Source organism: Mauremys mutica, chromosome 15, assembly GCF_020497125.1.
Source record: "Mauremys mutica isolate MM-2020 ecotype Southern chromosome 15, ASM2049712v1, whole genome shotgun sequence".
Lineage (NCBI taxonomy): Eukaryota > Metazoa > Chordata > Testudines > Geoemydidae > Mauremys > Mauremys mutica.
Window position 1 is genome coordinate 29,079,036 of NC_059086.1, and position 25,072 is coordinate 29,104,107.

The window sequence follows — 25,072 nt, forward strand, 5'->3', positions numbered from 1 at the left end:
ATAGGTGCAATGTCTTGAATGAAAACTTTTCAGCAAGGAGCCTTCGTCAGCCATTTAGTCATATGCCCTCCCCCCCCATATAGAAGATTGGAAGAGAGATTAGAGCCCAACATTTTTTGAATAATTTTGACAAGAACCTTCATACTCACAATTAAATAGAAAAAAGCTCAATAGGACACAATCCAACTCTCCTAATATGGGCATCAGCTATTAATATTGTAACAATATTATTTATGTAATGAATGATGTTCCATTTTCTGTTTCCATGTGCAGTCCTTTTCATAAGTACATTTGCTTTCATACAGTATTTGTTTTCTGGAGAGTTACATTTCTAGAGGATAATGAACAGCATGGAGGTGTTCATTTAAAAATGCCAGAATAGAAAAGCAACTATTCAGAGATGCTCTTGTGAAGCCTGGAAAAGGGATCATGAAAGGCAGAAAGAGCTGAGAAGTTTAAAAATAAATTCTTCCACTTTCCACTATACAAAATTTGTGTGTATTGACCAGACTATATATAAGAGAAATAAGGCACAGACTTACCTATTGTCTTCCTTATGATTTCTGAAAATGAAACAAAGACTCAGTGATTATGTCTCAAACTTTGATTGTGTAAGTGCCAGGCAGGAAGGTAGTTACCTATTAAAGGTTATTTTGTGCGATATTGTCCAGTCTGTGCAATCAGAGGGGGTAGGAAGGGGAGCAATGTGTGTTATCCCCACTTCCCCCACACCCGTCCCTCCAGCATTTGCAGCTGTATGGATCCCAGGACCAGCTAAAGGGCTTTCTGACATCCTGGTGAAAGGCCACAGCATGGCAGTCAGCTGAACCCTCCTCCTTTGTGGGGGCAAAATAAACTTAGTGTGGAGGGGTTTAGTTTGGCTGTGGCTCACTGAAGCATGTAAGAGACACTCAGTAGGAAGAGGAGATCAGCAACATGGCTCATATTGATTCTATTGTAACCCTTCTGCCAGGTGGAGCTGGCAGCAGCCAGGGCTGGGTTCAATATCTAGGGGTTCCTTTTCAAGGATACAACAGAAAACTGGCTTCAGAGACAATACTTCCCCATTCACAAACACAGAGTCTGAGTGTAGCAAAGAAACTATTAATGAATGGAGGGAAGTCATCCAACATTAACTGGGGAAAATGCCACAAGCAGGTTTGATAAAGATAAAATTGTGAGCAGGACACCCACCCCAGAGTTTGCGGGGCAGAGTCTTTTGCCTCCTGTTCTTGACTTCTACAACCAAAACTTCCTTTTCTGTGCCCCTCCCTGCTCCTTCATCATATCCCACTAACAGTGATTGCCTCTGGTGGGGACCCAGGTTTCAGAGGTGCATCTGTGTAAGTTACCCTCCCATCCAGGGAAGAAGGCACCTTGCTTGCTCCGCCATCTGAGCACTTGCTCTGGCTGGCTGCCCCACCAGTCACTGGTCCTCCCTACTGCCCTCCCTGCCAGCCGCAGTTTCTCCCCTGCTGGCCGCCCTTCCAGCCATTATTCCTTCCCCACTTGTTCCAGTCACCGGTCACCTTCTGCCACCTGCCTCTCTGCTGTGACCTCTGCAGGTCAGTTTCTTGAGAGTCCACCCAATTCTTAGTGACTGTCAGCTCTTAGCAGGGTTGGCAGAAACGCTGTCCCACCACACGTGATTTTGGCTCTTATTGAGCACTTAAAATAACAAAAAATTCCTAGTGGAGCCTATTTCACTCTGTCTTTGAACAGTGGGGAGGAACAGGTTAAACCAGACTAGGGACCCTTAGGTAGAGTCCACATATCCTGGCAGGGACATCTCCTCATGTCCCATCATTGTTCATAGCCCATCACTGTTAATAGCCCATCAAAAGTTCATCATTATTTAAGTCCAAAACTGTAACACTTAGAAGTAACTCCCATGTTTGAGGCTACATTTTGGTGATAAGTATCAGAGGGGTAGCCGTGTTAGTCTGGATCTGTAAAAGCAGCAAAGAGTCTTGTGTTAGACTAACAGACATTTTCGAGGATGAGCTTTCGTGGGTGAATACCCACTTCGTCGGATGCTTGTCCTTTTGGTGACAGTAAGATGTTCTATCTTTCCCTAGGTTACGTAATCTGTTTATTCCTGCCTAACGGTGTGACCGTCATCATAGTTTTTGGAAAATGGAAAAGTAAGTTAACTTATTTTTTTTTGTTTAATTTGGAAAAGGTGTACATTTTTAATAGTGAGGGTGTTTAACCACTGGAACAATTTATTAAGGGTTGGGGTGCTGTCTTCAATCCTGGTGATTTCTAAATCAAGAATGGATTTTTTGTCTTTTAAACTCTGCTCTAAAAATTATTTTGGGGTAGTTCTCTGGCCTGTGTTCTAGAGATGATCAGACTAGATGATCACAATGTTCTTTTTTGTTCTTGGAATCAATGAAAAAATTGTCATATTGCAAGTGAATGAGGTTACTATTACTTGAAAGAAACAATGGAGAAGCTGACTGACAGTAGCAGCGAGAACACAATGCAGGTCAAATTTCCTGATAGCAAAAGTACTGGATCCAAATATGTGTCCATATGAACCTCACTGAAGGCGGCTAATTTATGATGTTCAAGATATTTCAAATGCAATTAGCAAATTTTAATATCCCCTAGCAATGGGTTCCATGGGTTGACTGTGTATTGTTTTAAGCCTATTAAATTAATCAAATAACCCCTAATTCTTGTGTTATGTGAATTGGATAATAATAGTTCAATTTTTCCTTTTCTTTTCCTCCACAGCATTCATGAGTTCATAGATCTCTCATATTCCCCCTTTGTCATCTATTTTCCAAGCTGAAAATCCTAGTTTTCTAAATATCTGGTATGGGAGCCGTTCCATACTCTTAATCATTTTTGTTGCCCTTTTATATACTTTTCCCATTTCTAACATAATTTTTTTTAGATGAGGTATCCATAACTGCACATAGTATTCAAGGTGTGGGAGTACCAAGGATTTATATAGTGGCATTATGTTATTTTCTGTTTTATTATCTATCTCTTTCCTTATGTTTCATAACATTCTGTTAGTGTTTTTGACTGCTGATGCACATTGAGTGGATGTTTTCCGAGAACGATCTACACTTTTTGAGAATTTTTTCTGAGTTACCCCTGAATAAGATTTTTTAATTTGGTCAAATATGAATTGAGGATGCTCAGTACTTCACAGAAGCAGGTGTGACTATTAACATAAGCCTAATCTAACTCTTTCTTTTTTGCAAAAAAAAAAATGAGCACACCTTTTTCTTCTTGTCTCTTCTTTCTCTGTGGTGTCACTGAGAAAGCTAGAATTGCTCTGCAACGAGTGAGATCTGAGGGCTTCTTTCCTTGTATAAGTGTGGTTGACCATTTCATGGTTCCTCTGGGACCCCTCAAGAGAGAACTTGCTTTGAGGTAGACAAGTGTATTCTTTCACATCTTGTTTACATATCAAAAACCTCCTTAAAATTGATCTTCTTTGAGTTTGTTTGCTTCTCCTCCCCTAGGAAAGAAAGAAGAACATTCTGAAGAATGTAAGATTTCCTATATACCCGTTAATCCATCAGCAAGGGTTACATTTCAGCCAGTCAAAAAGATACGATATTATGTGCTGCAAAAGTTTGGTTAATGTGCTCCCACCCTGTCTTGATAGCCTGGTGTTGAAAGACACAGGACCTTGCCTCTGACTGTTCCAGTTTCTTACCTCTTACAGAGGTGTGCAGAGGAAACTAATGCAAAGAGCTGTCAAAGCTAACTTGGAGTTTACGTATCCAATTTAAATGTAAAATTAAAACCTAATAAATAAAACTAAGAACAAAAGTTTAGGGAAACAAAGCTTGGCCTAGTCCCCTTGAAGCTTAAATTTGAAAAGAAAATGAGTCCAGCCTACTCATAATTAATAGCCATCGTGGATGGATATCACTGATAATTGAAGATGAAGATAAGATAGCGAGGTGGGTCACTTCTTTTATAGGGCACAAGTGCTGGAAATCCTTCCGCTTATACCCAAATTTCATTCCTCATCCACAGAAATGTTAGGATACACTTACCCCATAGGCTAGTATGTATGTGGGTATTGATGACATGTACGTACGCACATAAGTTCCCTTGTGGTGTACCTGTTAAGTCTGTAGGTACTACTCGGATCAACCCCCTATACCATTGTCTATTCATTGTCTATTGGTCTAGGTAAAAGGTCTTAGACATAGGCGTGGGTACTTATCTATTTAGGTAAGAAGATGTAGGTTAACATTACTTTCTGGGGAAAAAGGTCTTAATATAGATATGCTAACTTTGCCTTAGCTTAACAAACAGGTTTTGCCCCTGTAGGTCTCCTGCATTACAGCTAAACTTATTTTAATTAAAATCTATAAATCTATTACCATAAATCAAATATTAAATTTATGAGAAAAGATATATCTATGCAAGGAAGCAGATTAATCCTTTAGGCTACATCCTCCTCTAGGAAGGAAAGGAGAGCAATCTGAAGAACATAATATTTTCTAAATGACTAAAGTTACTTATCTATTTACAAGAAATATAATCCAGCACATGAACAAAACAATACACTAGTACAATACATTTGTACAAGTCCCAACAAATGAAAGGCCACGCTCAAATATAACAGTAGAACACAGGGAACTTTACTGAGGATAGAGAATAAAGGCTCTAGGGAAGCAATGTAAGAACATCCATACTTTGTCAGTCCAATAATTCATCCAGCCCAGTATCCTGTCTTCTGACAGTGGCCGGTGCCTGATGCATGAGAGGGAATAGACAGAACAGGGCAATTTATCTAATGATCCATTTCCTGACATCCAGTCCCAGCTTCAGATAGACAGAGGCTTAGGGACACCCAGAGCACTGGCTTGCATCCGTGACCTTCTTGGCTAATAGCCATTGAAGGAGTTATCCTCCATCAACTTATCTTATTCTTTTTTTTAACCCCATTATATTTTTATCCCTCACTACATCCTTTGGCAACATGTTGCCCCTTCTATACCTCTTTCCCCAAGGCCCCACCCCTGCCCCTCCTATTCCCATTCCCACTCTGCCTCTTCCTGCCCTATTACATCCCATCCCCTATGAGTACCCTACCCTCATTCTTCCTCTCCTTCCCCAACTATTCTCCCCCAGCACCTCCTGCCCTTTGCAGAACACCTGATCAGTGGTGGGGAGGAAGAACCTGCTTGGAGGAAGTCAGAGGGGAAGGGGTTCAATGGCAGTTGGGCATGTGAGAAAAAACATCCATGCACTACAGGAACTGAACATATCCATTGAATGAAAAAGCTCTGGCTGGGGAGTGTGGCAGGACCGAGTTGCCAGTGGTGTGCCTGAGCTTGTTGTTACTGAGGCTGTCAAGGTTCCTCCCCCACTCTGAACTTTAGGGTACAGACATGGGGACCTGCATGGACACTTCTAAGCTTAATTACTAGCTTAGATCTGGTAACACTGCCACCATCCAGAAATTTCAGTGTCTGGATCACTTTCTGTCCCCCCAAAACCTTCCCCTCCCTGGGCAGCCTTGAGAGGCTTTTTCACCAAGTTCCTGGTGAATACCGATCCAACCCCTTGGATCTTAACACAAGGAGAATTTAACCATCCCCCCTCCCTTCCCCCACCAATTCCTGGTGAGTCCAGATCCAATCCCCTTGGATCTTAACACAAGGAAAAAAATCAATCAGGTTCTTAAAAAGAAAGCTTTTAATTAAAGAAAGAAAGGTAAAAATTATGTCTGTAAAATCATGATGGAAAATACTTGATAGGGTAATCCGATTCATATAGCCCAGAGGAACCCCTTCTAGCCTTAGGTTCAAAGTTACAGCAAACAGAGGTAAAATCCTCTCAGCAAAAAGGAACATTTACAAGTTGAGAAAACAAAAATAAGACTAACACGCCTTGCCTGGCTTTTACTTACAAGTTTGAAACATGAGAGACTGATTCAGAAAGATCTGGAGAGCCTGGATTGATGTCTGGTCCCTCTTAGTCCCAAGAGCTAAGAGCACAAACAAAGAGCACAAACAAAAGACTTCCCTCCAACAAGATTTGAAAATATCTTTTCCCCTTATTTGTCGTCTGGTCGGGTGTCAGCCAGGTTTACTGAGCTTCTTAACCTTTTACAGGTAAAAGAGACATTAACCCTTAACTATCTGTTTATGACAGAGGCCATGCAGACACTCCACCCTGTGCCTCAAGGATGGAGGGAGAATTTTCCTTCCAGAATAGCTTTCCCCAAACTGGGAACCCATATGCTGTGCAGAGCACCCAGTGCAGACTCTTTGACAATCCCCCTGCAAAGGAAGTGCTGAAAATGACAAAGGAATGTTTGCTAGAGCAGGAAATAGAGCCTAGATATTCTCTCTTCCGGACCAGTGTATTCGCTGTGAGAGCAAGGTGTTGGCAGAAACTTTCCATGGGAATGTTCCTATTTGAGGTAGAAAAAAACTTTTTGGATGAAAAACAGAACAAGAAAGAAGAAAAAGCATCTCAGTAGAGTCAAAAGTTTCTATTTCCTCCTTATTAAAATGGAACATTCTGATTTTTCACTTCAGAATAAAGGAGACGTTGTTAAGGTTTTATTCAGTTACACAATCATGTGTGAGCAGTGTAGGCACAGGTGCCAAATTTTTGATTTCCTCGTGGATGCTTGACCACCTCTCTGCCCCAGGCCTGGCCCCACTATACCCCTTCCCTCAAGGCCCCTCCCCTGCCCCACATTTTCCTGCGCCCACTCTGCCTCTTCCCTCCCCATTCCACCCCCTCTCCCTAGAGCACCCTGTCCTCATTCCGCCTCTCGTTTCCCCAGTTCCTCCCCGCACCCATTGCCTCCTGCCCTCTGCAGAAGAGCTGATCAGTGGTGATCAGGAGGCACTGGGGTGGAGGAAATGGAGCTGATTGGTGGGGCCTGCCGGTGAGTGCGATTTCTGTTTCAGCAAAGCTATACCCCTTTCACTGGAGCGCACACAAGCCCTTCAGTAGGAAAATTTTTGCTGGGCCCCAGGCCAGAGGGCATGATGATGATCTTAATGAGGACTATAGAGGTTATATCAGCTCTGTATTTGGCGCTATTGCTCAAATAGTGTGTGCAGTCCTGGTGTCCCCAACTGAAGAAAGAAGTTGCCAAACAGGAGAGGGTTCACAGAAGAGCACCAGAATGATTAAAAGATTAAATACTGTGTTATAGTGATAGACTCAAAGAGCTCAATCTGTTTAGCGGACCACAGAGAAGGGCTGACTTGATTGCACTCTATATGTATGTAGATCGAGAACAAATATTTGATAATGGGCTTTTTAGCCTAGCAGAGAATGGTCTAGCAAAATCCAGTGGTTGGAAATTGAAAGTAGGAAAGTTACACGAGAAATAAAGCATACATTTTAAGAGTGAGGGTTATTATACATTACAACAATTTACCAGGGATTGTGGTGGATGCTGCATCACTGGAAATTTTTCAATCAAGACTGTGTGTTGAAATGTATAAAGACTCACCCACTACTGGTTTGGATTCTTCTGTGCGCTCTACTCCTCTTTTGATAAAGATATTACTTGGCTCGTTTTCTCAATAATGTATATGAGCATTGGCTGGTTCTGAGCAGTGCTGCTCATACATTGTAGAAATTAAAATAAACTCAACCACTACTGGTTTGTATTCTCCAGGAACCATAACACACTTACAAAGATACATTATGAAAGACAATGTACACACTGAAAGGACTCTGCATTGAAATAAGTAAATGGAATTCAGCTCATCATGTAAATGGTGTTACTGCTCCTTTCATAACAGAACCTATATTAGCAGTGGAGCGTAGTGTGTCATATTCCGCTTTTGCTCATTAGTTGTGACCATGAAACTTTTTCTTAAATTGATTAAAGCAAGAATATAATCTTCTCTATCTACTATGTAGTGTGATAGGAATGGGGCTAGCCCACGGATTGAATAGCTAGCTCACTACCCATGGCCACTATTTATGCTAATCAACAAAGAAAGGATCTCATTCACCCTCTTCAATTAATAAGTCAATGGACATACACTGAACTGTTTTCTTCTCCTCCCCATTGTTCTTTTGCAGAACAACTCCAGGAGCAAATGGGTGAGTTTGCCTATTTTACTCAATACTTACAGTTGACTGAGCAAACTATGTGTGCCCTTATTGGTTCCAACAATTTCAGCTGCAGAAGGAACATCATTGCATGCCCTGTGGTTATTGGAAGTGGAGGGTCTGTGTAGATTACTCTGGAATCGTGGTATGTTATCGAGCTGAGACCTCACTTTGCAAAGAAAGTCAGAGCGGCAGGGGTTCAAGGGTTGTCGGGTATGATATGAAAAACATCCACGTGCTATAGGAACGGAACATATTCATTCAATGAAGAAGCTCTGGCTGGGGTGTGTGGCAGGACCGAGTTTCTAGTGCTGTGCCTGACCTTATAGTCACGGAGGCCATGCAAACACTCCACCCTGTGCCTCAGGGATGGAGAGAGAATTGTCCTCTGCAAAGAGCTTCCCCCAAACGGGGAAACCACATCCTGTGTAGAGCATCCAGTGCAGGCTCTTTGACAATTTCCCTGCAAAGGAAATGCTAATATTGACACAGGAATGTGTGCTAGAGGAGGAAATAGAACCTAGACACTTCTGGTCCGGATTATTCCCTATGAGAGGCAGTTATTGGCAGAAACTTTCCATGAGAATGTGGCTATTTCAGGTGGAAAAAAAACTTTTTGGATGAAAAAAAAACAAGAAAGAAGCAAAAGCATCTTAGTCAATTCAAAAGTTCCTACTTCTTCCAAGTTGAAAAGGAATTTTATGATTTTTCACTTCAAAATGAAGGAGACATTGTTAAGTTTTGATTCAGTTACCTAATCACGTGGGGGTAGTGTAGGCACAGGCACCAACTTTTTGATTTCCTCAGGGGTGCTTGACAACCTCTCTGCCCCAGGCCCTGCCTTTCCTAACCCCCTTCCCTTAAGGCCCCACCCTTACCTGATCTCACTCTGCCTCTTCCTGCCCTGTTCCCCCCATCCCAAGAGTGCCCCACCCTCGTTCCAGCTCTTCCCTCTGGTGTTCCCCCCAAAACACACAGAGCCTTCTGCCTTCTCCAGAAAAGCTGATCAGTGATGAGCAGGAGGCGCTGAGGGGGAGGGGGAGGAGCTGATTGGTGGGGCCTGCCTGTAAGTGCAATTTCTGTCTGAGAAAAAGGGTACCCCTTTCACTGGAGCTCACAGAAGCCCTTCAGTAGGAAAGTGTTCGCTATGCCCCAAACCAGAGGGCACGGGGATGATGTTAATTAGGACTCTAGGGGGTTTATTAGCTCTGTATTTGGCTCTGTTGCTGGAATACTGGGTGCGGTTCCGGTGTCCCCAACTGAGGCTTTGGCTACACTTACACTTCAAAGCGCTGCCGTGGCAGCGCTTTGAAGCGCTAAGTGTAGTCAAAGCGCCAGCGCTGGGGCTTTGACCACACTGGCGGTTTGCAGCGCCGCAATTTGCAGCGCTGGAGAGGGTGTGTTTTCACACCCTGCTGCAGCGCTGCAAATTTGTAAGTGTAGCCAAGCCCATAAGAAAGAAGTTGTCAAACTGGAGAGGGTTCATAGAAGAGCACCAGAATGATTAAAGGATTAGATAACATGTGTTAGAGTGATAGACTCAAAGAGCTCAAACTATTTAGCTCACCAAAGAAAAGGGGTGATTTGATTACACTCTAGACGTACGTAGATAGAGAACATATATGTGATAATGGGCTCTTTAGTCTAGCAGAGAATGGTCTTGCAAAATCCAATGGCTGGAAACTGAAACTAGGAAAGTCAGACTAGAAATAAGGTGTAAATTTTCAAGAGTCAGGGTGATTAGCCATTGTTACCATTTTCCAAGGGGTTGTGGTGGATCCTCCATCACTGGAATTTTTTTCTAAAAGTACTGCTCTAATGCAAACATGAATTATTTGGGGAAGCTCTCTGGCCCATGTAATAGATGATGATAGTGTTTCCTTCTGGGCTTAGACAGTATGATGTTTATTGTGTCACTTGCTCACCTCACAGCTATTCTCCAATAAATATAGCTTTTGATATTTTTACTATTAGTTACCTTTGTTCTTGGCCATATTATTACAAAAGGTGCTATTGTTATCTTTAAATATATATTGTTTTCTTTTTTAGGAGAATTGGAAAAGAGAATAAGTAAGTCTTTGGCCTTTTTCTTCCATGTGCTCTACTCCTCTTTTTGATAGAGCAGATTACTTGGCTAATTTTCTCAGTAACATATATGAACACTTGTTAGTTCTGAGCAGTACTGCTCGTACATTGTAGAAATTAAATAGACTCACCCACTACTTGTATGTATTCTCCAAGATTAAAAGAGCTTTAAACTAGACACTGGGGGGAGACGGTTGGGAGAGGTCCTGGTGCTCTCCACGCCAAATTTATACATTGGGAGTGAGAACAACAAGATAACAACAGATATAGCCAGAGGGGGACGGTTAGGTGTAAGGAAGAGGGGGGGGACGGATACTAGATCTACAAGTCATACTGGAAGTACTGTGTCCCTACCGAGTTGGGTGAAAAGAGTGAGAGGAGCCCAACAGGAAAAATTAGGATGTTTGTTCACCAATGCAAGAAGCTTAGGTAACAAAATGGAGGAACTGGAGCTCCTGGTCCGAGAATTGAAACCGGATATCGTAGGAATAACCGAAACATGGTGGAACGGTAGCCATGACTGGAGTACAGGTATGGAAGGGTATGTGCTGTTTAGGAAAGACCGATGCAAAGGTAAAGGTGGGGGAGTAGCATTGTATATCAATAATGAGGTGAAATGTAATGAGATAACTAGCAATGCAATGGATAATACAGAGTCTGTCTGGGCAATGGTCACATTGGGGAAAAAAACTACCAGAGCCTCACCCGGGATAGTGATTGGGGTGTGCTATAGACCGCCGGGATCTAGCTTGGAGACAGATAGAGAGCTCTTTAATGTTTTTAAGGAGGTAAATACTAATAGGAACTGCTTGATCATGGGGGACTTTAACTTCCCGGATATAGATTGGGAAACAAATGCTAGTAATAATAATAGGGCTCAGCTTTTCCTAGATGTGATAGCTAATGAATTCCTTCATCAAGTGGTTGCTGAACCGACGAGGGGGGATGCCATTTTAGATTTGATTTTGGTGAGTAACGAGGACCTTGTTGAGGAAATTGTTGTAGGGGACAACCTTGGCTCGAGTGATCATGAGCTAATTCGTTTCAAAATAAATGGGAGGATAATCAATAGTGCATCTGAGACTAGGGTTTACGATTTCAAAAGGGCTAACTTTACTAAATTAAGGCGACTAGTTAGGGAAGTGGACTGGACTAACATATTTAGGGATCTAAAGGCAGATGACGCCTGGGGTTACTTCAGGTTGAAGTTGCAGGAGTTGTCAGAGGCATGTGTCCCGAGAAGGGGAAAACGGCTCGTAGGTAGCAGTTTTAGACCGAGCTGGATGAGCAAGCGTCTTAGAGGGGTCATTAAGAAAAAACAGAAAGCGTACCAGGAGTGGAAAATGGGAGGGATCAGCAAAGAAACCTACCTTATTGAGGTCAGAGGGTGTAGAGAAGCAGTGAGAAAGGCAAAGCGATGGGTGGAGATGGACCTAGCGAAGGGGATTAAAACCAATAGCAAACGGTTTTTTAGCCATATAAATAAGAAGAAAACCAAGAAAGAAGAAGTGGGACCGCTTAAAAATTTAAACGGAGTGGAGATTAGGGATAATCTTGGAATGGCACAATATCTGAACGAATATTTTGCCTCGGTCTTTAATGAGGCTAATGAAGGGCTAAGGAATAGTGATAGAGGGACCGATGGGAATGAAGATATGGGGGTAGACATTACAGTATCTGAGGTAGAAGCCAAACTTGAACAACTTAACGGAAGTAAATCGGGGGGCCCGGATAATCTTCATCCTAGAATATTAAGGGAATTGGCGAGTGATATTGCTAGCCCGTTAGCGATAATTTTTAATAAGTCTCTAAATTCGGGGGTTGTACCGTTTGACTGGAGATTAGCTAATGTAGTTCCTATATTCAAGAAGGGGAAAAAAAGTGACCCGGGTAACTACAGGCCTGTTAGTTTAACATCTGTAGTATGCAAAGTCATGGAAAAAATCTTAAAAGAGAGAGTGGTTCCGGAGCATGAGGCCGATGGCAACTGCGATAGATTACAGCATGGATTTACAAAAGGTAGATCGTGCCAAACCAACCTAATCTCCTTCTTTGAGAAAGTAACAGATTTTTTAGACAAGGGAAATGCGGTGGATCTAATATATCTGGATTTCAGTAAGGCGTTTGATACGGTACCGCATGAAGAATTACTGGTTAAATTGGAAAAGATGGGGATCGAAATGAAAATCCAGAGGTGGATAAGGAGCTGGTTAAAGGGGAGACTTCAGAGGGTAGTATTGAAGGGGGAACTGTCAGGTTGGAGGGGGGTTACCAGTGGAGTTCCTCAAGGTTCGGTTTTGGGTCCGATTTTATTCAATCTATTTATTGCTGACCTGGGATCCAAGAGTAGGAGTGGGCTGATAAAGTTTGCGGATGACACCAAGTTGGGAGGTATTGCCAATTCGGAAAAGGATCGGGATATCCTCCAGGGAGATTTGGATGACCTTGTAAACTGGAGTATTAGTAACAGGATGAAATTCAATAGTGAGAAGTGTAAGGTTATGCATTTAGGGATGACTAACAAGAACTTTAGTTATAAGCTGGGGACGCACCAGTTGGAAGTAACGGAGGAGGAGAAGGACCTAGGAGTCCTGGTTGATCGTAGGATGACTATGAGTAGGCAATGTGATGTGGCCGTTAAAAAAGCTAATGCGGTCTTGGGATGCATTAGGCGAGGTATTTCTAGTAGGGATAAGGAGGTGCTAGTCCCGTTATATAAGGCGTTGGTGAGACCTCATTTGGAGTATTGTGTGCAGTTTTGGTCTCCCATGTTTAAGAAGGATGAATTCAAACTGGAACGGGTGCAAAGAAGGGCCACTAGAATGATCCGAGGAATGGAAGGCCTGTCGTATGAAAGGAGACTTGAGGAGCTCGGTTTGTTTTCCTTAACCAAAAGAAGGATAAGAGGAGATATGATTGCACTCTTTAAATATATCAGAGGGATAAATACCAGGGAAGGAGAGGAATTATTTCAGCTCAGTGCTAATGTGGACACGAGGACAAACGGATATAAATTGTCAGTCAGGAAATTCAGGCTTGAAATTAGACGAAGGTTTCTAACCATCAGGGGAGTGCAATACTGGAACAGCCTACCGAGGGAAACAGTGGGGGCGAAGGACCTCCATGACTTTAAGATTAAGCTAGATAAGTTTATGGAGGAGATGGTATGATAGGATAACGGGCTTAGTCAATAGGTCAATTAAGTGCCACACTGGTAAATAGTACAATGAGTCAATGATATGATATAACCTTTTTCCAGAGGGTATGGCTGGAGAGTCTTGCCCGCATGCTCGGGGTTCAGCTGACCGCCATATTTGGGGTCGGGAAGGAATTTTCCTCCAGGGAAGATTGGCAGTGGCCCTGGAGGTTTTTCGCCTTCCTCCGAAGCATGGGGCAGGGGTCGCTTGCTAAAGGAGTGGGTGGATCGGCTTATGTGGCCTGCATCTAGCAGGAGGTCAGACTAGATGATCATAATGGTCCCTTCTGATCTTGAATTCTATGATTCTATGATTCTATGAACCATAACACTCTTGAGAGACACACTATGAAAGACAACGTACACATTGAAAGGACTCTGCATTGAAATAAGCAAATGGAATGCAGCACATGATGTAAATGGTGTTACTGCTCCTTTCATAGCAGAACCCATATTAGCAGAGGAGTGTAGTGTATCATATTCACCTTTTGCTAATTATTTGTGACCATGAAGTTTCTTCTAAAATTAATTAAAGCAAGAATATAATCTCCTCTATCTACTACATAGTGGGATAGGAATGAGGGTAGCCCATGGATTGAATAGCTAGCTCATTACCCATGGCCAATATTTATGCTAATCAACAAAGAAAGGATCTCATTCACCCTCTTCAACACATAAGTCACTGGACATACACTGAACTATTTTCTTCTCCCTTCCATTGTTCTTTTGCAGAGGAACCCCAGGAGCAAAAGGGTGAGTTTGCCTATTTTAATTAATAGTTACAGTCAACTAACCAAAGTCCATGTGCCCTGTATTTTTTGCAACAACTTCAACAGCAGTAGGGATGCTCTCATTGCATGGCCCGTGGATTTGGGAAGTGGAGGGTCTATATAGATTACTCTGGAATCAAGGTATGTCATCGAGCCGAGACCTCACTTTTCAAAGAAAGTCAGAGGGGCAGATGTTCAAGGGCAGTCGGGTATGAAAGAAAAAATATCCACGCGCTACAGGAACTGAACATATACATTCAATGTAAAAGCTTTGGCTAGGGTGTGTGGCAGGACTGAGTTGCTAGTGCTGTGCCTGACCTTGTAGTAAGGGAGCCCATGCAGACACTCCACCCTGTGCCTCAGGGATGAAGGGAGAAATGTCTTCCCCAAAGAGCTTCTTCCAAACTGGAAACCCACATCTGTGCAGAGCATCCAGTGTAGGCTCTTTGATAACCCCCCTGCAAAGGAAGTGCTGATAGGCACACAGGATTGTTTGCCCTGCTCCAACACTTCTCCCAAGAGTGCCCCGCCCCCATTCCACCTCTTCTTTCCTTGGCTCTTCCTCCCCAGTGCCTCCTGCCCTCTGCAGAAGAGCTGATCAGTGGCGGGCAGGAGACACTAGGATGGAGAGGGAGGAGCTGATTGATGGTGTCTGCTGATGAGTGCAAATTCTTTCTCAGAGAAACTGTACCCTGTTCACTGGAGCTCACACAAGCCCTTCAGTAGGAAAGTGTTTGCTAGGCCTCAAACCAGATGGCTTGGTGATGATGTTAATTAGGACTATAGCGGTTATATTCGTTCTGTATTTGGCTCTGTTGCTGGAATACTGAGTGCTGTTCAAGTGTCCCCAACTGAAGTAAGAAGTTGTCAAACTGGAGAGGGTTCAGAGGAGTGCACCAGAATGATTAAAGGATTAGATAACATGTGTTAGAGTGATAGACTCAAAGAGCTCAATCTATTTAGCTCACCAAAGAAAAGGGACACAAGTACTTGTGGCACCTTAGAGACTAACAAAGTTTTCGTTAGCCACAGCTCACTCCTTCGGATGCATAGAGTGGAACACACAGACAGGAGATACTTATACATACAGAGAACATGAAAAGGTGGAAGTATGCATACCAACAGGAAGAGTCTAATCAATTGAGATGAGCTATCATCAACAGGAGAAAAAAATAACTTTTGAAGTGATAATTGAGATGACCCATAGAAGGTGTGAGGAGAACTTAACATAGGGAAATAGATTCAGTTAGTGTAATGATCCAACCATTCCCAGTCTCTGTTTAAGCCTAACTTAATTGTATCTAATTTGCATACTAATTCGAGTTCAGCAGTCTCTCTTTGGAGTTGGTTTTTGAAGTTTTTTTGTTGCAAAGTTGCCACCTTCAAGTCTGTCACTGAGTGGTTAGAGAGGTTGAAGTGTTCTGCCCCTGGTTATTGAATGTTATGATTCCTGATGTCAGATTTGTGTCCATTTATACCTTTGCATAGAGACTGTCTGGTTTGGCCAATGTACATGGCAGAGGAGCATTGCTGGCACATGATGGCATATATCACGTTGGTAGATGTGCAGGTGAATGAGCCCCTGATGGTGTGGCTGATGTGATTAGATCCTATGATGGTGTCACTTGAATAGATATGTGGACAGAGCTGGCATCAGGCTTTGTTGCAAGGATAGGTTCCTGGGTTAGTATGTATGTCGTATGGTGTGCGGTTGCTGGTGAGTATTTGCTTCAGGTTGGGAGGCTGTCTGTAAGCGAGGACTGGTCTGTCTCCCAAGATCTGTGAGTGTGAGGGAACATCTTTAAGGATAGGTTGTAGATCTTTGATGATGCACTGGAGAGGTTTTACTTTGGGGCTGTAGATGATGGCTAGTGGAATTCTGTTATTTTCAAAGTGGGATATACATAGCGGGATAGGAATGGGGCTAGCCTGTGGTTTTAGTAGCAAACTCACTACCCATGGCCAATATTTATGCTAATCAACAAAGAAGGGATCTCATTCACCCTCTTCAACACATAAGTCACTGGACATACACTGAACTGTTTTCTTCTCCCTTCCATTGTTCTTTTGCAGAGGAACCCCAGGAGCAAAAGGGTGAGTTTGCCTATTTTAATTAATAGTTACAGTCAACTAACCAAAGTCCATGTGCCCTGTATTTTTTGCAACAACTTCAACAGCAGTAGGGATGCTCTCATTGCATGGCCCGTGGATTTGGGAAGTGGAGGGTCTGTATAGATTACTCTGGAATCGTGGTATGTCATCTAGCCGAGACCTCACTTTTCAAAGAAAGTCAGAGGGGCAGGGGTTCAAGGGCAGTCGGGTATGAAAGAAAAAATATCCACGCGCTACAGGAACTGAACATATCCATTCAATGTAAAAGCTTTGGCTGGGGTGTGTGGCAGGACTGAGTTGCTAGTGCTGTGCCTGACCTTGTAGTAAGGGAGGCCATGCAGACACTCCACCCTGTGCCTCAGGGATGGAGGGAGAAATGTCTTCCCCAAAGAGCTTCTCCCAAACTGGAAACCCACATCCTGTGCAGAGCATCCAGTGCAGGCTCTTTGATAATCCCCCTGCAAAGGAAGTGCTGATAGGCACACAGGATTGATTGCCCTGTTCCAACCCTTCTCCCAAGAGTGCCCCGCCCCCATTCCACCTCTTCCTTCTTTGGCTCCTCCCGCCCAGTGCCTCCTGCCCTCTGCAGAAGAGCTGATCGGAGGCAGGGAGGAGACACTAGGATGGAGGGGGAAGAGCTGATTGATGGTGTCTGCTGATGAGTGCAATTTCTTTCTCAGAAAAACTGTACCCTGTGCCCTGGAGCTCACACTTCCCTTCAGTAGGAAAGTGTTTGCTAGACCCCCAACCAGATTGCTTGGGGATGATGTTATTTAGGACTCTAGGGGTTAGATGAACGCTGTATTTGCCTTTGTTGCTGGAATACTGAGTGTAGTTCAGGTGTCCCCAACTGAAGAAAGAAGTTGTCAAACTGGAGAGGGTTCATAGAAGAGCACCAGAATGATTAAAGGATTAGATAACATGTGTTAGAGTGATAGACTCAAAGAGCTCAATCTATTTAGCTCACCAAAGAAAAGGGGTGATTTGATTACACTCTAGACGTACGTAGATAGAGAACATATATGTGATAATGGGCTCTTTAGTCTAGCAGAGAATGGTCTTGCAAAATCCAATGGCTGGAAACTGAAACTAGGAAAGTTAGACAAGAAATAAGGTATAAATTTTCAAGAGTTATGGTGATTAGCTATTGTTACCATTTCCAAGGGGTTGTGGTGGATCCTCCATCACTGGAATTTTTTTCTAAATGTACTGCTCTAATGCAAACATGAATTATTTGGGGGAAGCTCTCTGGCCCATGTAATAGATGATGACAGTGTTTCCTTCTGGGCTTAGACAGTATGATGTTCATTGTGTCACTTGCTCACCTCACAGCTATTCTCCAATAAATATAGCTTTTGATATTTTTACTATAAGTTACCTTTGTTCTTGGCCATATTATTACAAAAGGTGCTATTGTTATCTTTAAATATATATTGTTTTCTTTTTTAGGAGAATTGCAAAAGAGAATAAGTAAGTCTGTGGCCTTTTTCTTCCATGTGCTCTACTCCTCTTTTTGATAGAGCAGATTACTTGGCTAATTTTCTCAGTAACATATATGAACACTTGTTGCTCGTACATTGTAGAAATTTAAATAGACTCACCCACTGCTTGTATGTATTCTCCAAGAACCATAACACTCTTGAGAGACACACTATGAAAGACAATGTACACATTGAAAGGACTCTGCATTGAAATAAGCAAATGGAATGCAGCACATGATGTAAATGGTGTTACTGCTCCTTTCATAGCAGAACCCATATTAGCAGAGGAGTGTAGTGTATCATATTCACATTTTGCTAATTATTTGTGTTAGGGATTTTAAGGGGTCCTGCTTGCCCCAAGCTGAGTTAGCTGCCAGACCCCCACCCATAGGGTCAGAAGCAGACTGCATCCTAACCCCTGCCTTTCAGGCCTAGGCCTGTTAGCAAATCCAAATTGCTATATAGGACAAAGGTTAACTTCTGCAATTCTTGTTTGTCTATATAACGGGCACCAGGAAGTAAAGCAAAAAGAGGAACCAAGCGGCCCTAAGGTGCCCAGCTGTAATATGCAGAGTCTAGCTAGAGCTTTTGCAGAAGTAACCGCAAGCAGGGGTCTTACAGGCAGGCAGACTACCAACGAAAACTGCCCAGAAACAATAAAAGGAAACACCATGTATGGGAGAAAACTGAAGTAGCTTGCAAATGTTACAATTGATACTCCCAAATAAGGGTATTTTAAGTAAATGCTAATTTGCGGTTTTAAACTTTATAAGCTTGGTAAAATTTGTAACAGGCAGAGGGGAGTTTTAACCCTCTCCCTGCATGCATGCTTGTACTATAATAAAAGTGCCTCAGTGTGTCTGACCCAAAATCAAAGGCGTGGTCAATTTTTCCACGACATTTGTGACCATGAAGTTTCTTCTAAAATTAATTAAAGCAAGAATATAATCTCCTCTATCTACTACATAGTGGGATAGGAATGAGGCTAGCCCACGGATTGAACAGCTAGCTCACTACCCATGGCCAATATTTATGCTAATCAACAAAGAAGGGATCTCATTCACCCTCTTCAACACATAAGTCACTGGACATACACTGAACTGTTTTCTTCTCCTCTCCATTGTTTTTTTGCAGAGGAACTCCTGGAGCAAATGGGTGAGTTTGCCTATTTTAATTAATAGTTACAGTCAACTAACCAAACTTCATGTGCCCTGTATTGTTTGCAACAACTTCAACAGCCGTAGTGATGCTATCATTGCATGGCCCATGGATTTGGGAAGTGGAGCATCTATATAGATTATTCTGGAATCATGGTATGTCATCGAATACTGAGTGCTGTTCAAGTGTCCCCAACTGAAGTAAGAAGTTGTCAAACTGGAGAGGGTTCAGAGAAGAGCACCAGAATGATTAAAGGATTAGATAACGTGTTAGAGTGATAGACTCAAAGAGCTCAATCTATTTAGCTCACCAAAGAAAAGGGACAGGAGTACTTGTGGCACCTTAGAGACTAACAAATTTATTTCAGCATGAGCTTTCGTGAGCTACAGCTCACTCCTTCAGATGCATAGAGTGGAACACACAGACAGGAGATACTTATACATACAGAGAACATGAAAAGGTGGAAGTATGCATACCAACAGGAAGAGTCTAATCAATTGAGATGAGCTATCATCAATAGGAGAAAAAAATAACTTTTGAAGTGATAATTGAGATGACCCATAGAAGGTGTGAGGAGAACTTAACATAGGGAAATAGATTCAGTTAGTGTAATGACCCAACCATTCCCAGTCTCTGTTTAAGCCTAACTTAATTGTATCTAATTTGCATATTAATTCGAGTTCAGCAGTCTCTCTTTGGAGTTGGTTTTTGAAGTTTTTTTGTTGCAAATTTGCCACCTTCAAGTCTGTCACTGAGTGGTTAGAGAGGTTGAAGTATTCTGCCCCTGGTTATTGAATGTTATGATTCCTGATGTCAGATTTGTGTCCATTTATACCTTTGCATAGAGACTGTCTGGTTTGGCCAATGTACATGACAGAGGAGCATTGCTGGCACATGATGGCATATATCACGTTGGTAGATGTGCAGGTGAATGAGCCCCTGATGGTGTGGCTGATGTGATTAGATCCTATGATGGTGTCACTTGAATAGATATGTGGACAGAGCTGGCATCAGGCTTTGTTGCAAGGATAGGTTCCTGGGTTAGTATGTATGTTGTATGGTGTGCGGTTGCTGGTGAGTATTTGCTTCAGGTTGGGAGGCTGTCTATAAGCGAGGACTGGTCTGTCTCCCAAGATCTGTGAGTGTGAGGGAACATCTTTAAGGATAGGTTGTAGATCTTTGATGATGCGCTGGAAAAGTTTTAGTTGGGGGCTGTAGATGATGGCTAGTGGCATTCTGTTATTTTCAAAGTGGGATATACATAGCGGGATAGGAATGGGGCTAGCCTGTGGTTTTTGTAGCAAACTCACTACCCATGGCCAATATTTATGCTAATCAACAAAGAAAGGATCTCATTCACCCTTTTCAATTCATAAGTCACTGGACATACACTGAACAGTCCTGGAGCACCAATGATGTTTGCACCAGGGAGATTGTTGAGAGGAAAGAAATGTTCATTAATGCACTTTTCAGAAAAAAAAAGACAAATAGGTGATATGTGAGCCTGTATCTCATTTCGCAAACAATGGCAAGACAGCAAGAATGAGCTTGCTTTAATTTCTGGGGTGATCACACAGAGTGGGATTTTATCAGGGAGATATTTAGCAGCCAGCTCTAGATTGCACCCAAAAAGTCATGGTAAGTCTTAAACATCTCTGTGGGGTTTCATACAGTGCACCAAAGGGGAACACTTGATATTGAAAGGCCAGAGCATCCCCTTGGATGGGAAACTTCTGCTGGAAACTTCAGGGCCTTTAATTGCATCTCACATCAATGAGAGGGGTTCTCCCCTCACACAGTGGAGTGCAGAGCATGCCAGAAAAACCACAAAGCCCAAGACTCTGTCAGATGCCAGGTCTCATGCTCAAAGGCCTTTTGCCTTTCTGCCAGAAGAGTTTCTTGGATGCCTCTACCCCTGGTAGCAGGGTGCTGAAGGTGCTGTCCCCCTGCATGCCTGAGATCTCCAGGAAGAGCCGTTAACCCCTTTATATACAATCACACCTACTGTTCCCCAGGGTGATATCATTCAAGAACCCACTCACCATTCCTGTGTCATGACTCTGCCAGTCAGACATACATTCTCTGTGCTCTGAACAGATGCAATTTCTTTCTCAGCATGGCTGTACCCTTTTCCTTGAACCTCACAGAACCCCTTCAGTAGGAATGGTTTTGGTAGGCAGTGGGCCAGAGGTCATGCGGATGGTATTGAGTAGGACTATGAAGGTTATATTAGCTCTGTCTTTGGCTCTGCCATTGGAATACTGTGTCCAGTTCTGGTGTCCCCAATTGAGGACAGAAGTTGATAAATAGGAGAGTGTAAGGGTCCGTGTACGGGTCCCCTGGTCAGGTGAGGGGTCGCTCTTCACCTTTGGGGTGCCTGGGAACCAGGCCGCCTCACTACCGGAGGCTGGGTAGCAGTTCAGTCTTACAGTCCACGCCCTAGATCAGGGCGGGACAACAGGCAGTAGTCCTGGGCTCAGACCCTCAGGCAGGGCCGAGCAAACAAGTAGTAGTTCACGGGCTCAGGCCCTCAGGCGGGGGCTGAGCAAACACCCAGCAGTTCAGTTTATCAAAGCCCAAGCCCTAGCTCAGGGCGGGGCAGCAACACAGATACCGGGCTCAGACCCTCAGGCAGGGCTGAGCAGCAGTTTAAGTTTGTGAAGCCCAAGTCCTGGCTCAGGGCAGGGCAACAACACAGATACAGGGCTCAGACCCTCAGGCAGGGGCTGAGCAAACCACAGGTAAGTCCAGGCTTCTAAGCCTGAGCGTTGGGGTGAGGGGGAGACTGCCACCCGTGAGTAGGGGTTGGCAGGGGGGACACAGGCCCACCCACTCCACTGCGTCCTGGCCCAGGGCCCTAGCAGCGGCGTGGATCCGCTGCAGTCAGTGGGGATCCTGGCCGCAACACACTGACATAGGCTCAGTGTCGGCTACAGCCAGACTGGGGTCGGCTATCCCTGGGCCACTTCCAATCTCCCCCTCCGTTGGTACCTGTATCATCGGGGCTTCGGCAGGGGGGTCCACCAGCATCGGCTCCTCAGGATACGGGTGCACGGGAGGGCTCGACTCCTCCTCAGGATACCGGGCTCGGGGCAGGCTCGGCCAGTCCTCCTCAGGGTACCGGGCTCGGGGCAGGCTCGGCCAGTCCTCCTCAGGGTACCGGGCTCGGGGCAGGCTCGGCCAGTCCTCCTCAGGGTACCGGGCTCTGGGAAGGCTCGGTTCAGCAGGTGCTCAGGCACCAGCGTCTGTCCTCTCCAGCAGCTGGGGCCCAACTGAGCGCTGGGCCCGGGCCTTTATACTTCCTGTCCCGCCCCTTGACTTCCGGGGGGGCGGGGACAGGTGGCGGTGGCTCCGCCCACTGAGGCGGCTGTTCTGGCTCATCTCTCTCAGGTGCGGCTGGGAGCCAGGCTGCCTCACTACAGAGAGGGTTCAGAGAAGAAGAGAAATGATTAAAGCATTGGAAAAGATATTTTATAGTGAGAGACTCCAGTAGCTAAATCTGTTTTGCTAAATAAAGAAAAGGGGTGACTTGATCACGGTCTATAATTAAATACATTGGAAACAAATATTTCACATCAAATTAAATTTTTACCCACGATACCCTCCTCTTTCCAATTGAACCAACCAACCCATCTTCCTTCATTATTCCCTTAACCTCATGAGAGCAAACAGGTCTAAATACTATATACTCTGGACATCAGACATGCAATAGTGTTCTACCTTGAGAGAACTAAGACAGATAAAGATGAGTTAATCATTGGACTAGTTTAACAGAAATTTAAAGGCACAGTCCCAAAGTGTTATGTTTGCAAGCTGTAGAAACTTTTTAAATAAGCCACAAGTAAAATGTATACCTTAAATTTAAAAAAAATCATATTAAGGGGACCAAGAAAGTACCTCCAAGGCTAAATAACAAAGTAAAAGAAGCAGTTAGAGGCAAAAAGGCACCCATTAAAAATTAGAAGTAAAATCCTTCTGAGGAACTCTGGGGGACAGATGTGGGGATTGACATGAAAGATCCCCTAAACTTATATTCCACCAGTTTAGGTTAAAAACTTCCCCAAGGAACAAATTATTTTCCTTATCCTTGGATGCTATTCCTGCCACCACCAAGTGATTTAAACAAACATTTAGGGAGGCACCACTTGGAGCTCTGTTCCCCCACCACGCCAAATATCCCCCCAAACCACTTCACCCACAAAGAGGATGGATCTAGACTGTTCTCAGTGGTAGAAGATGACAGAACAAGGAGTAATGGTCTCAAGTTGCAGAGGGGGAGGTTTAGGTTGTATAGGCTGTATATTAGGAAAAACTTTTTCACTAGTAGGGTGGTGAAGAACTGGAATGGGTTACCTAGGGAGGTGGTGGAATCTCCTTCCTTAGAGGTTTTTAAGGTCAGGCTTGACAAAGCCCTGGCTGGGATGATTTAGTTGAGTTTTTTCCTGCTTTGAGCAGGGGGTTGGACTAGATGACCTCCTGAGGTCCCTTCCCACCCTGAGATTCTATGATTCTATGATAAATAAAAAGATTTAAAGCACTTCTGACTCTACTTCCCAGTTACAAAACAGGAATAAAATGATCTCTTAGCATAGGGAAAAATTACAAGCATGAAAGATCCCCTAAACTTATATTCCACCAGTTTAGGTTAAAAACTTCCCCAAGGAACAAATTATTTTCCTTATCCTTGGATGCTATTCCTGCCACCACCAAGTGATTTAAACAAACATTTAGGGAGGCACCACTTGGAGCTCTGTTCCCCCACCACGCCAAATATCCCCCCAAACCACTTCACCCACAAAGAGGATGGATCTAGACTGTTCTCAGTGGTAGAAGATGACAGAACAAGGAGTAATGGTCTCAAGTTGCAGAGGGGGAGGTTTAGGTTGTATAGGCTGTATATTAGGAAAAACTTTTTCACTAGTAGGGTGGTGAAGAACTGGAATGGGTTACCTAGGGAGGTGGTGGAATCTCCTTCCTTAGAGGTTTTTAAGGTCAGGCTTGACAAAGCCCTGGCTGGGATGATTTAGTTGAGTTTTTTCCTGCTTTGAGCAGGGGGTTGGACTAGATGACCTCCTGAGGTCCCTTCCCACCCTGAGATTCTATGATTCTATGATAAATAAAAAGATTTAAAGCACTTCTGACTCTACTTCCCAGTTACAAAACAGGAATAAAATGATCTCTTAGCATAGGGAAAAATTACAAGCTAAAACAAAAGATAATCTAATCCATTTCCTTGCCTTTACTTACAATGTTTGTAACTTTAGGTGTATCATTTCAGATACCTTTTCAGAAGCTGGTTCACCTGCTTGGTCTCTCTCTCTGTCCGAGAGGCAACCAAAAAAGAGAGCACAAACAAAACCTTGCCCCAGCCCAGTTTTGGAAGGATCTTCTTTCACCATTGGTCCTTCTGGTCAGGAGGGATTTATGTTACTGCATACATAAAGGTTGTTACCCTTCTCTTTATATTTATGACAAGAACATGGAAAGGAGTATAAACTCTGACAAGTTAAGTGTTAAATTACAAGTATCAGAGGGGTAGCCGTGTTAGTCTGGCTCTGTAGAAGCAGCAAAGAATCCTGTGGCACCTTATAGACTAACAGACGTTTTGCAGCATGAGCTTTCGTGGGTGAATACCCACTTCTTCGGATGCAAGTCCGAAGAAAAGTACAATTAAAGTACAATTAAGCAGGCCAAAAAAATATTTTGAAGAGCAGCTAGCCGAAGGTTTAAAAACGAAACAAAGAAAACTTAAGTACATCAAAAGCAGGTTTGGGAGGAGAACAGTCTTTCCAAAATAGCTTCCCCCAACTGGAAACCCATGCCCTCTGCAGAACACCCAGAGGAGACTTTTGAAAATTCTCCCGCACAGTCTCACAGGAATGTTTGCTAGAGCAGGAAATACAATCCAGATATTCTGGCTTCCAGCCCAGTGTATTCACTACTAGACCAAGAGCTGTTAAAAACTTTCCATTGGAACGTGTGTTTTTCAAAAAAAGAAAATTGTTTGGGGGAAAATAAAAACAAAACATTTCAGTAAGGTAAAAACTTTCCTTTTTGACTGCATTGAAGTGGAATTTTTTTGATGTTTTTCATTTTAAAAAAGGAACAAAATGTTTCAATATTATCAAAACAGAATGTTTTGGTTGACCTGAACATTTTTGAAGAAATTTTAAAATTCTTTGATTTCGTTCTTT

The 25,072-nt window shown here is 43.4% G+C and overlaps 1 protein-coding gene across 6 annotated transcripts in view; it reads left to right on the forward strand.

Annotated features, from left to right (window-relative positions):
* The window catches only part of LOC123350278, a 117,786-nt gene that overhangs the window by 85,312 nt on the left and 7,402 nt on the right, over positions 1-25,072 (forward strand). For 5 of the 6 annotated variants that reach the window (XM_044988771.1, XM_044988773.1, XM_044988772.1 and 2 more), the window contains 7 exons: positions 2,079-2,144; positions 8,047-8,067; positions 10,126-10,146; positions 14,090-14,110; positions 16,201-16,221; positions 17,689-17,709; positions 18,855-18,875. In XM_044988771.1, coding sequence (XP_044844706.1) covers positions 2,079-2,144; positions 8,047-8,067; positions 10,126-10,146; positions 14,090-14,110; positions 16,201-16,221; positions 17,689-17,709; positions 18,855-18,875 — 192 coding nt within the window. The remainder of the gene's footprint in view (positions 1-2,078; positions 2,145-8,046; positions 8,068-10,125; positions 10,147-14,089; positions 14,111-16,200; positions 16,222-17,688; positions 17,710-18,854; positions 18,876-25,072) is intronic. The other variant, XM_044988775.1, reaches the window with a different exon arrangement.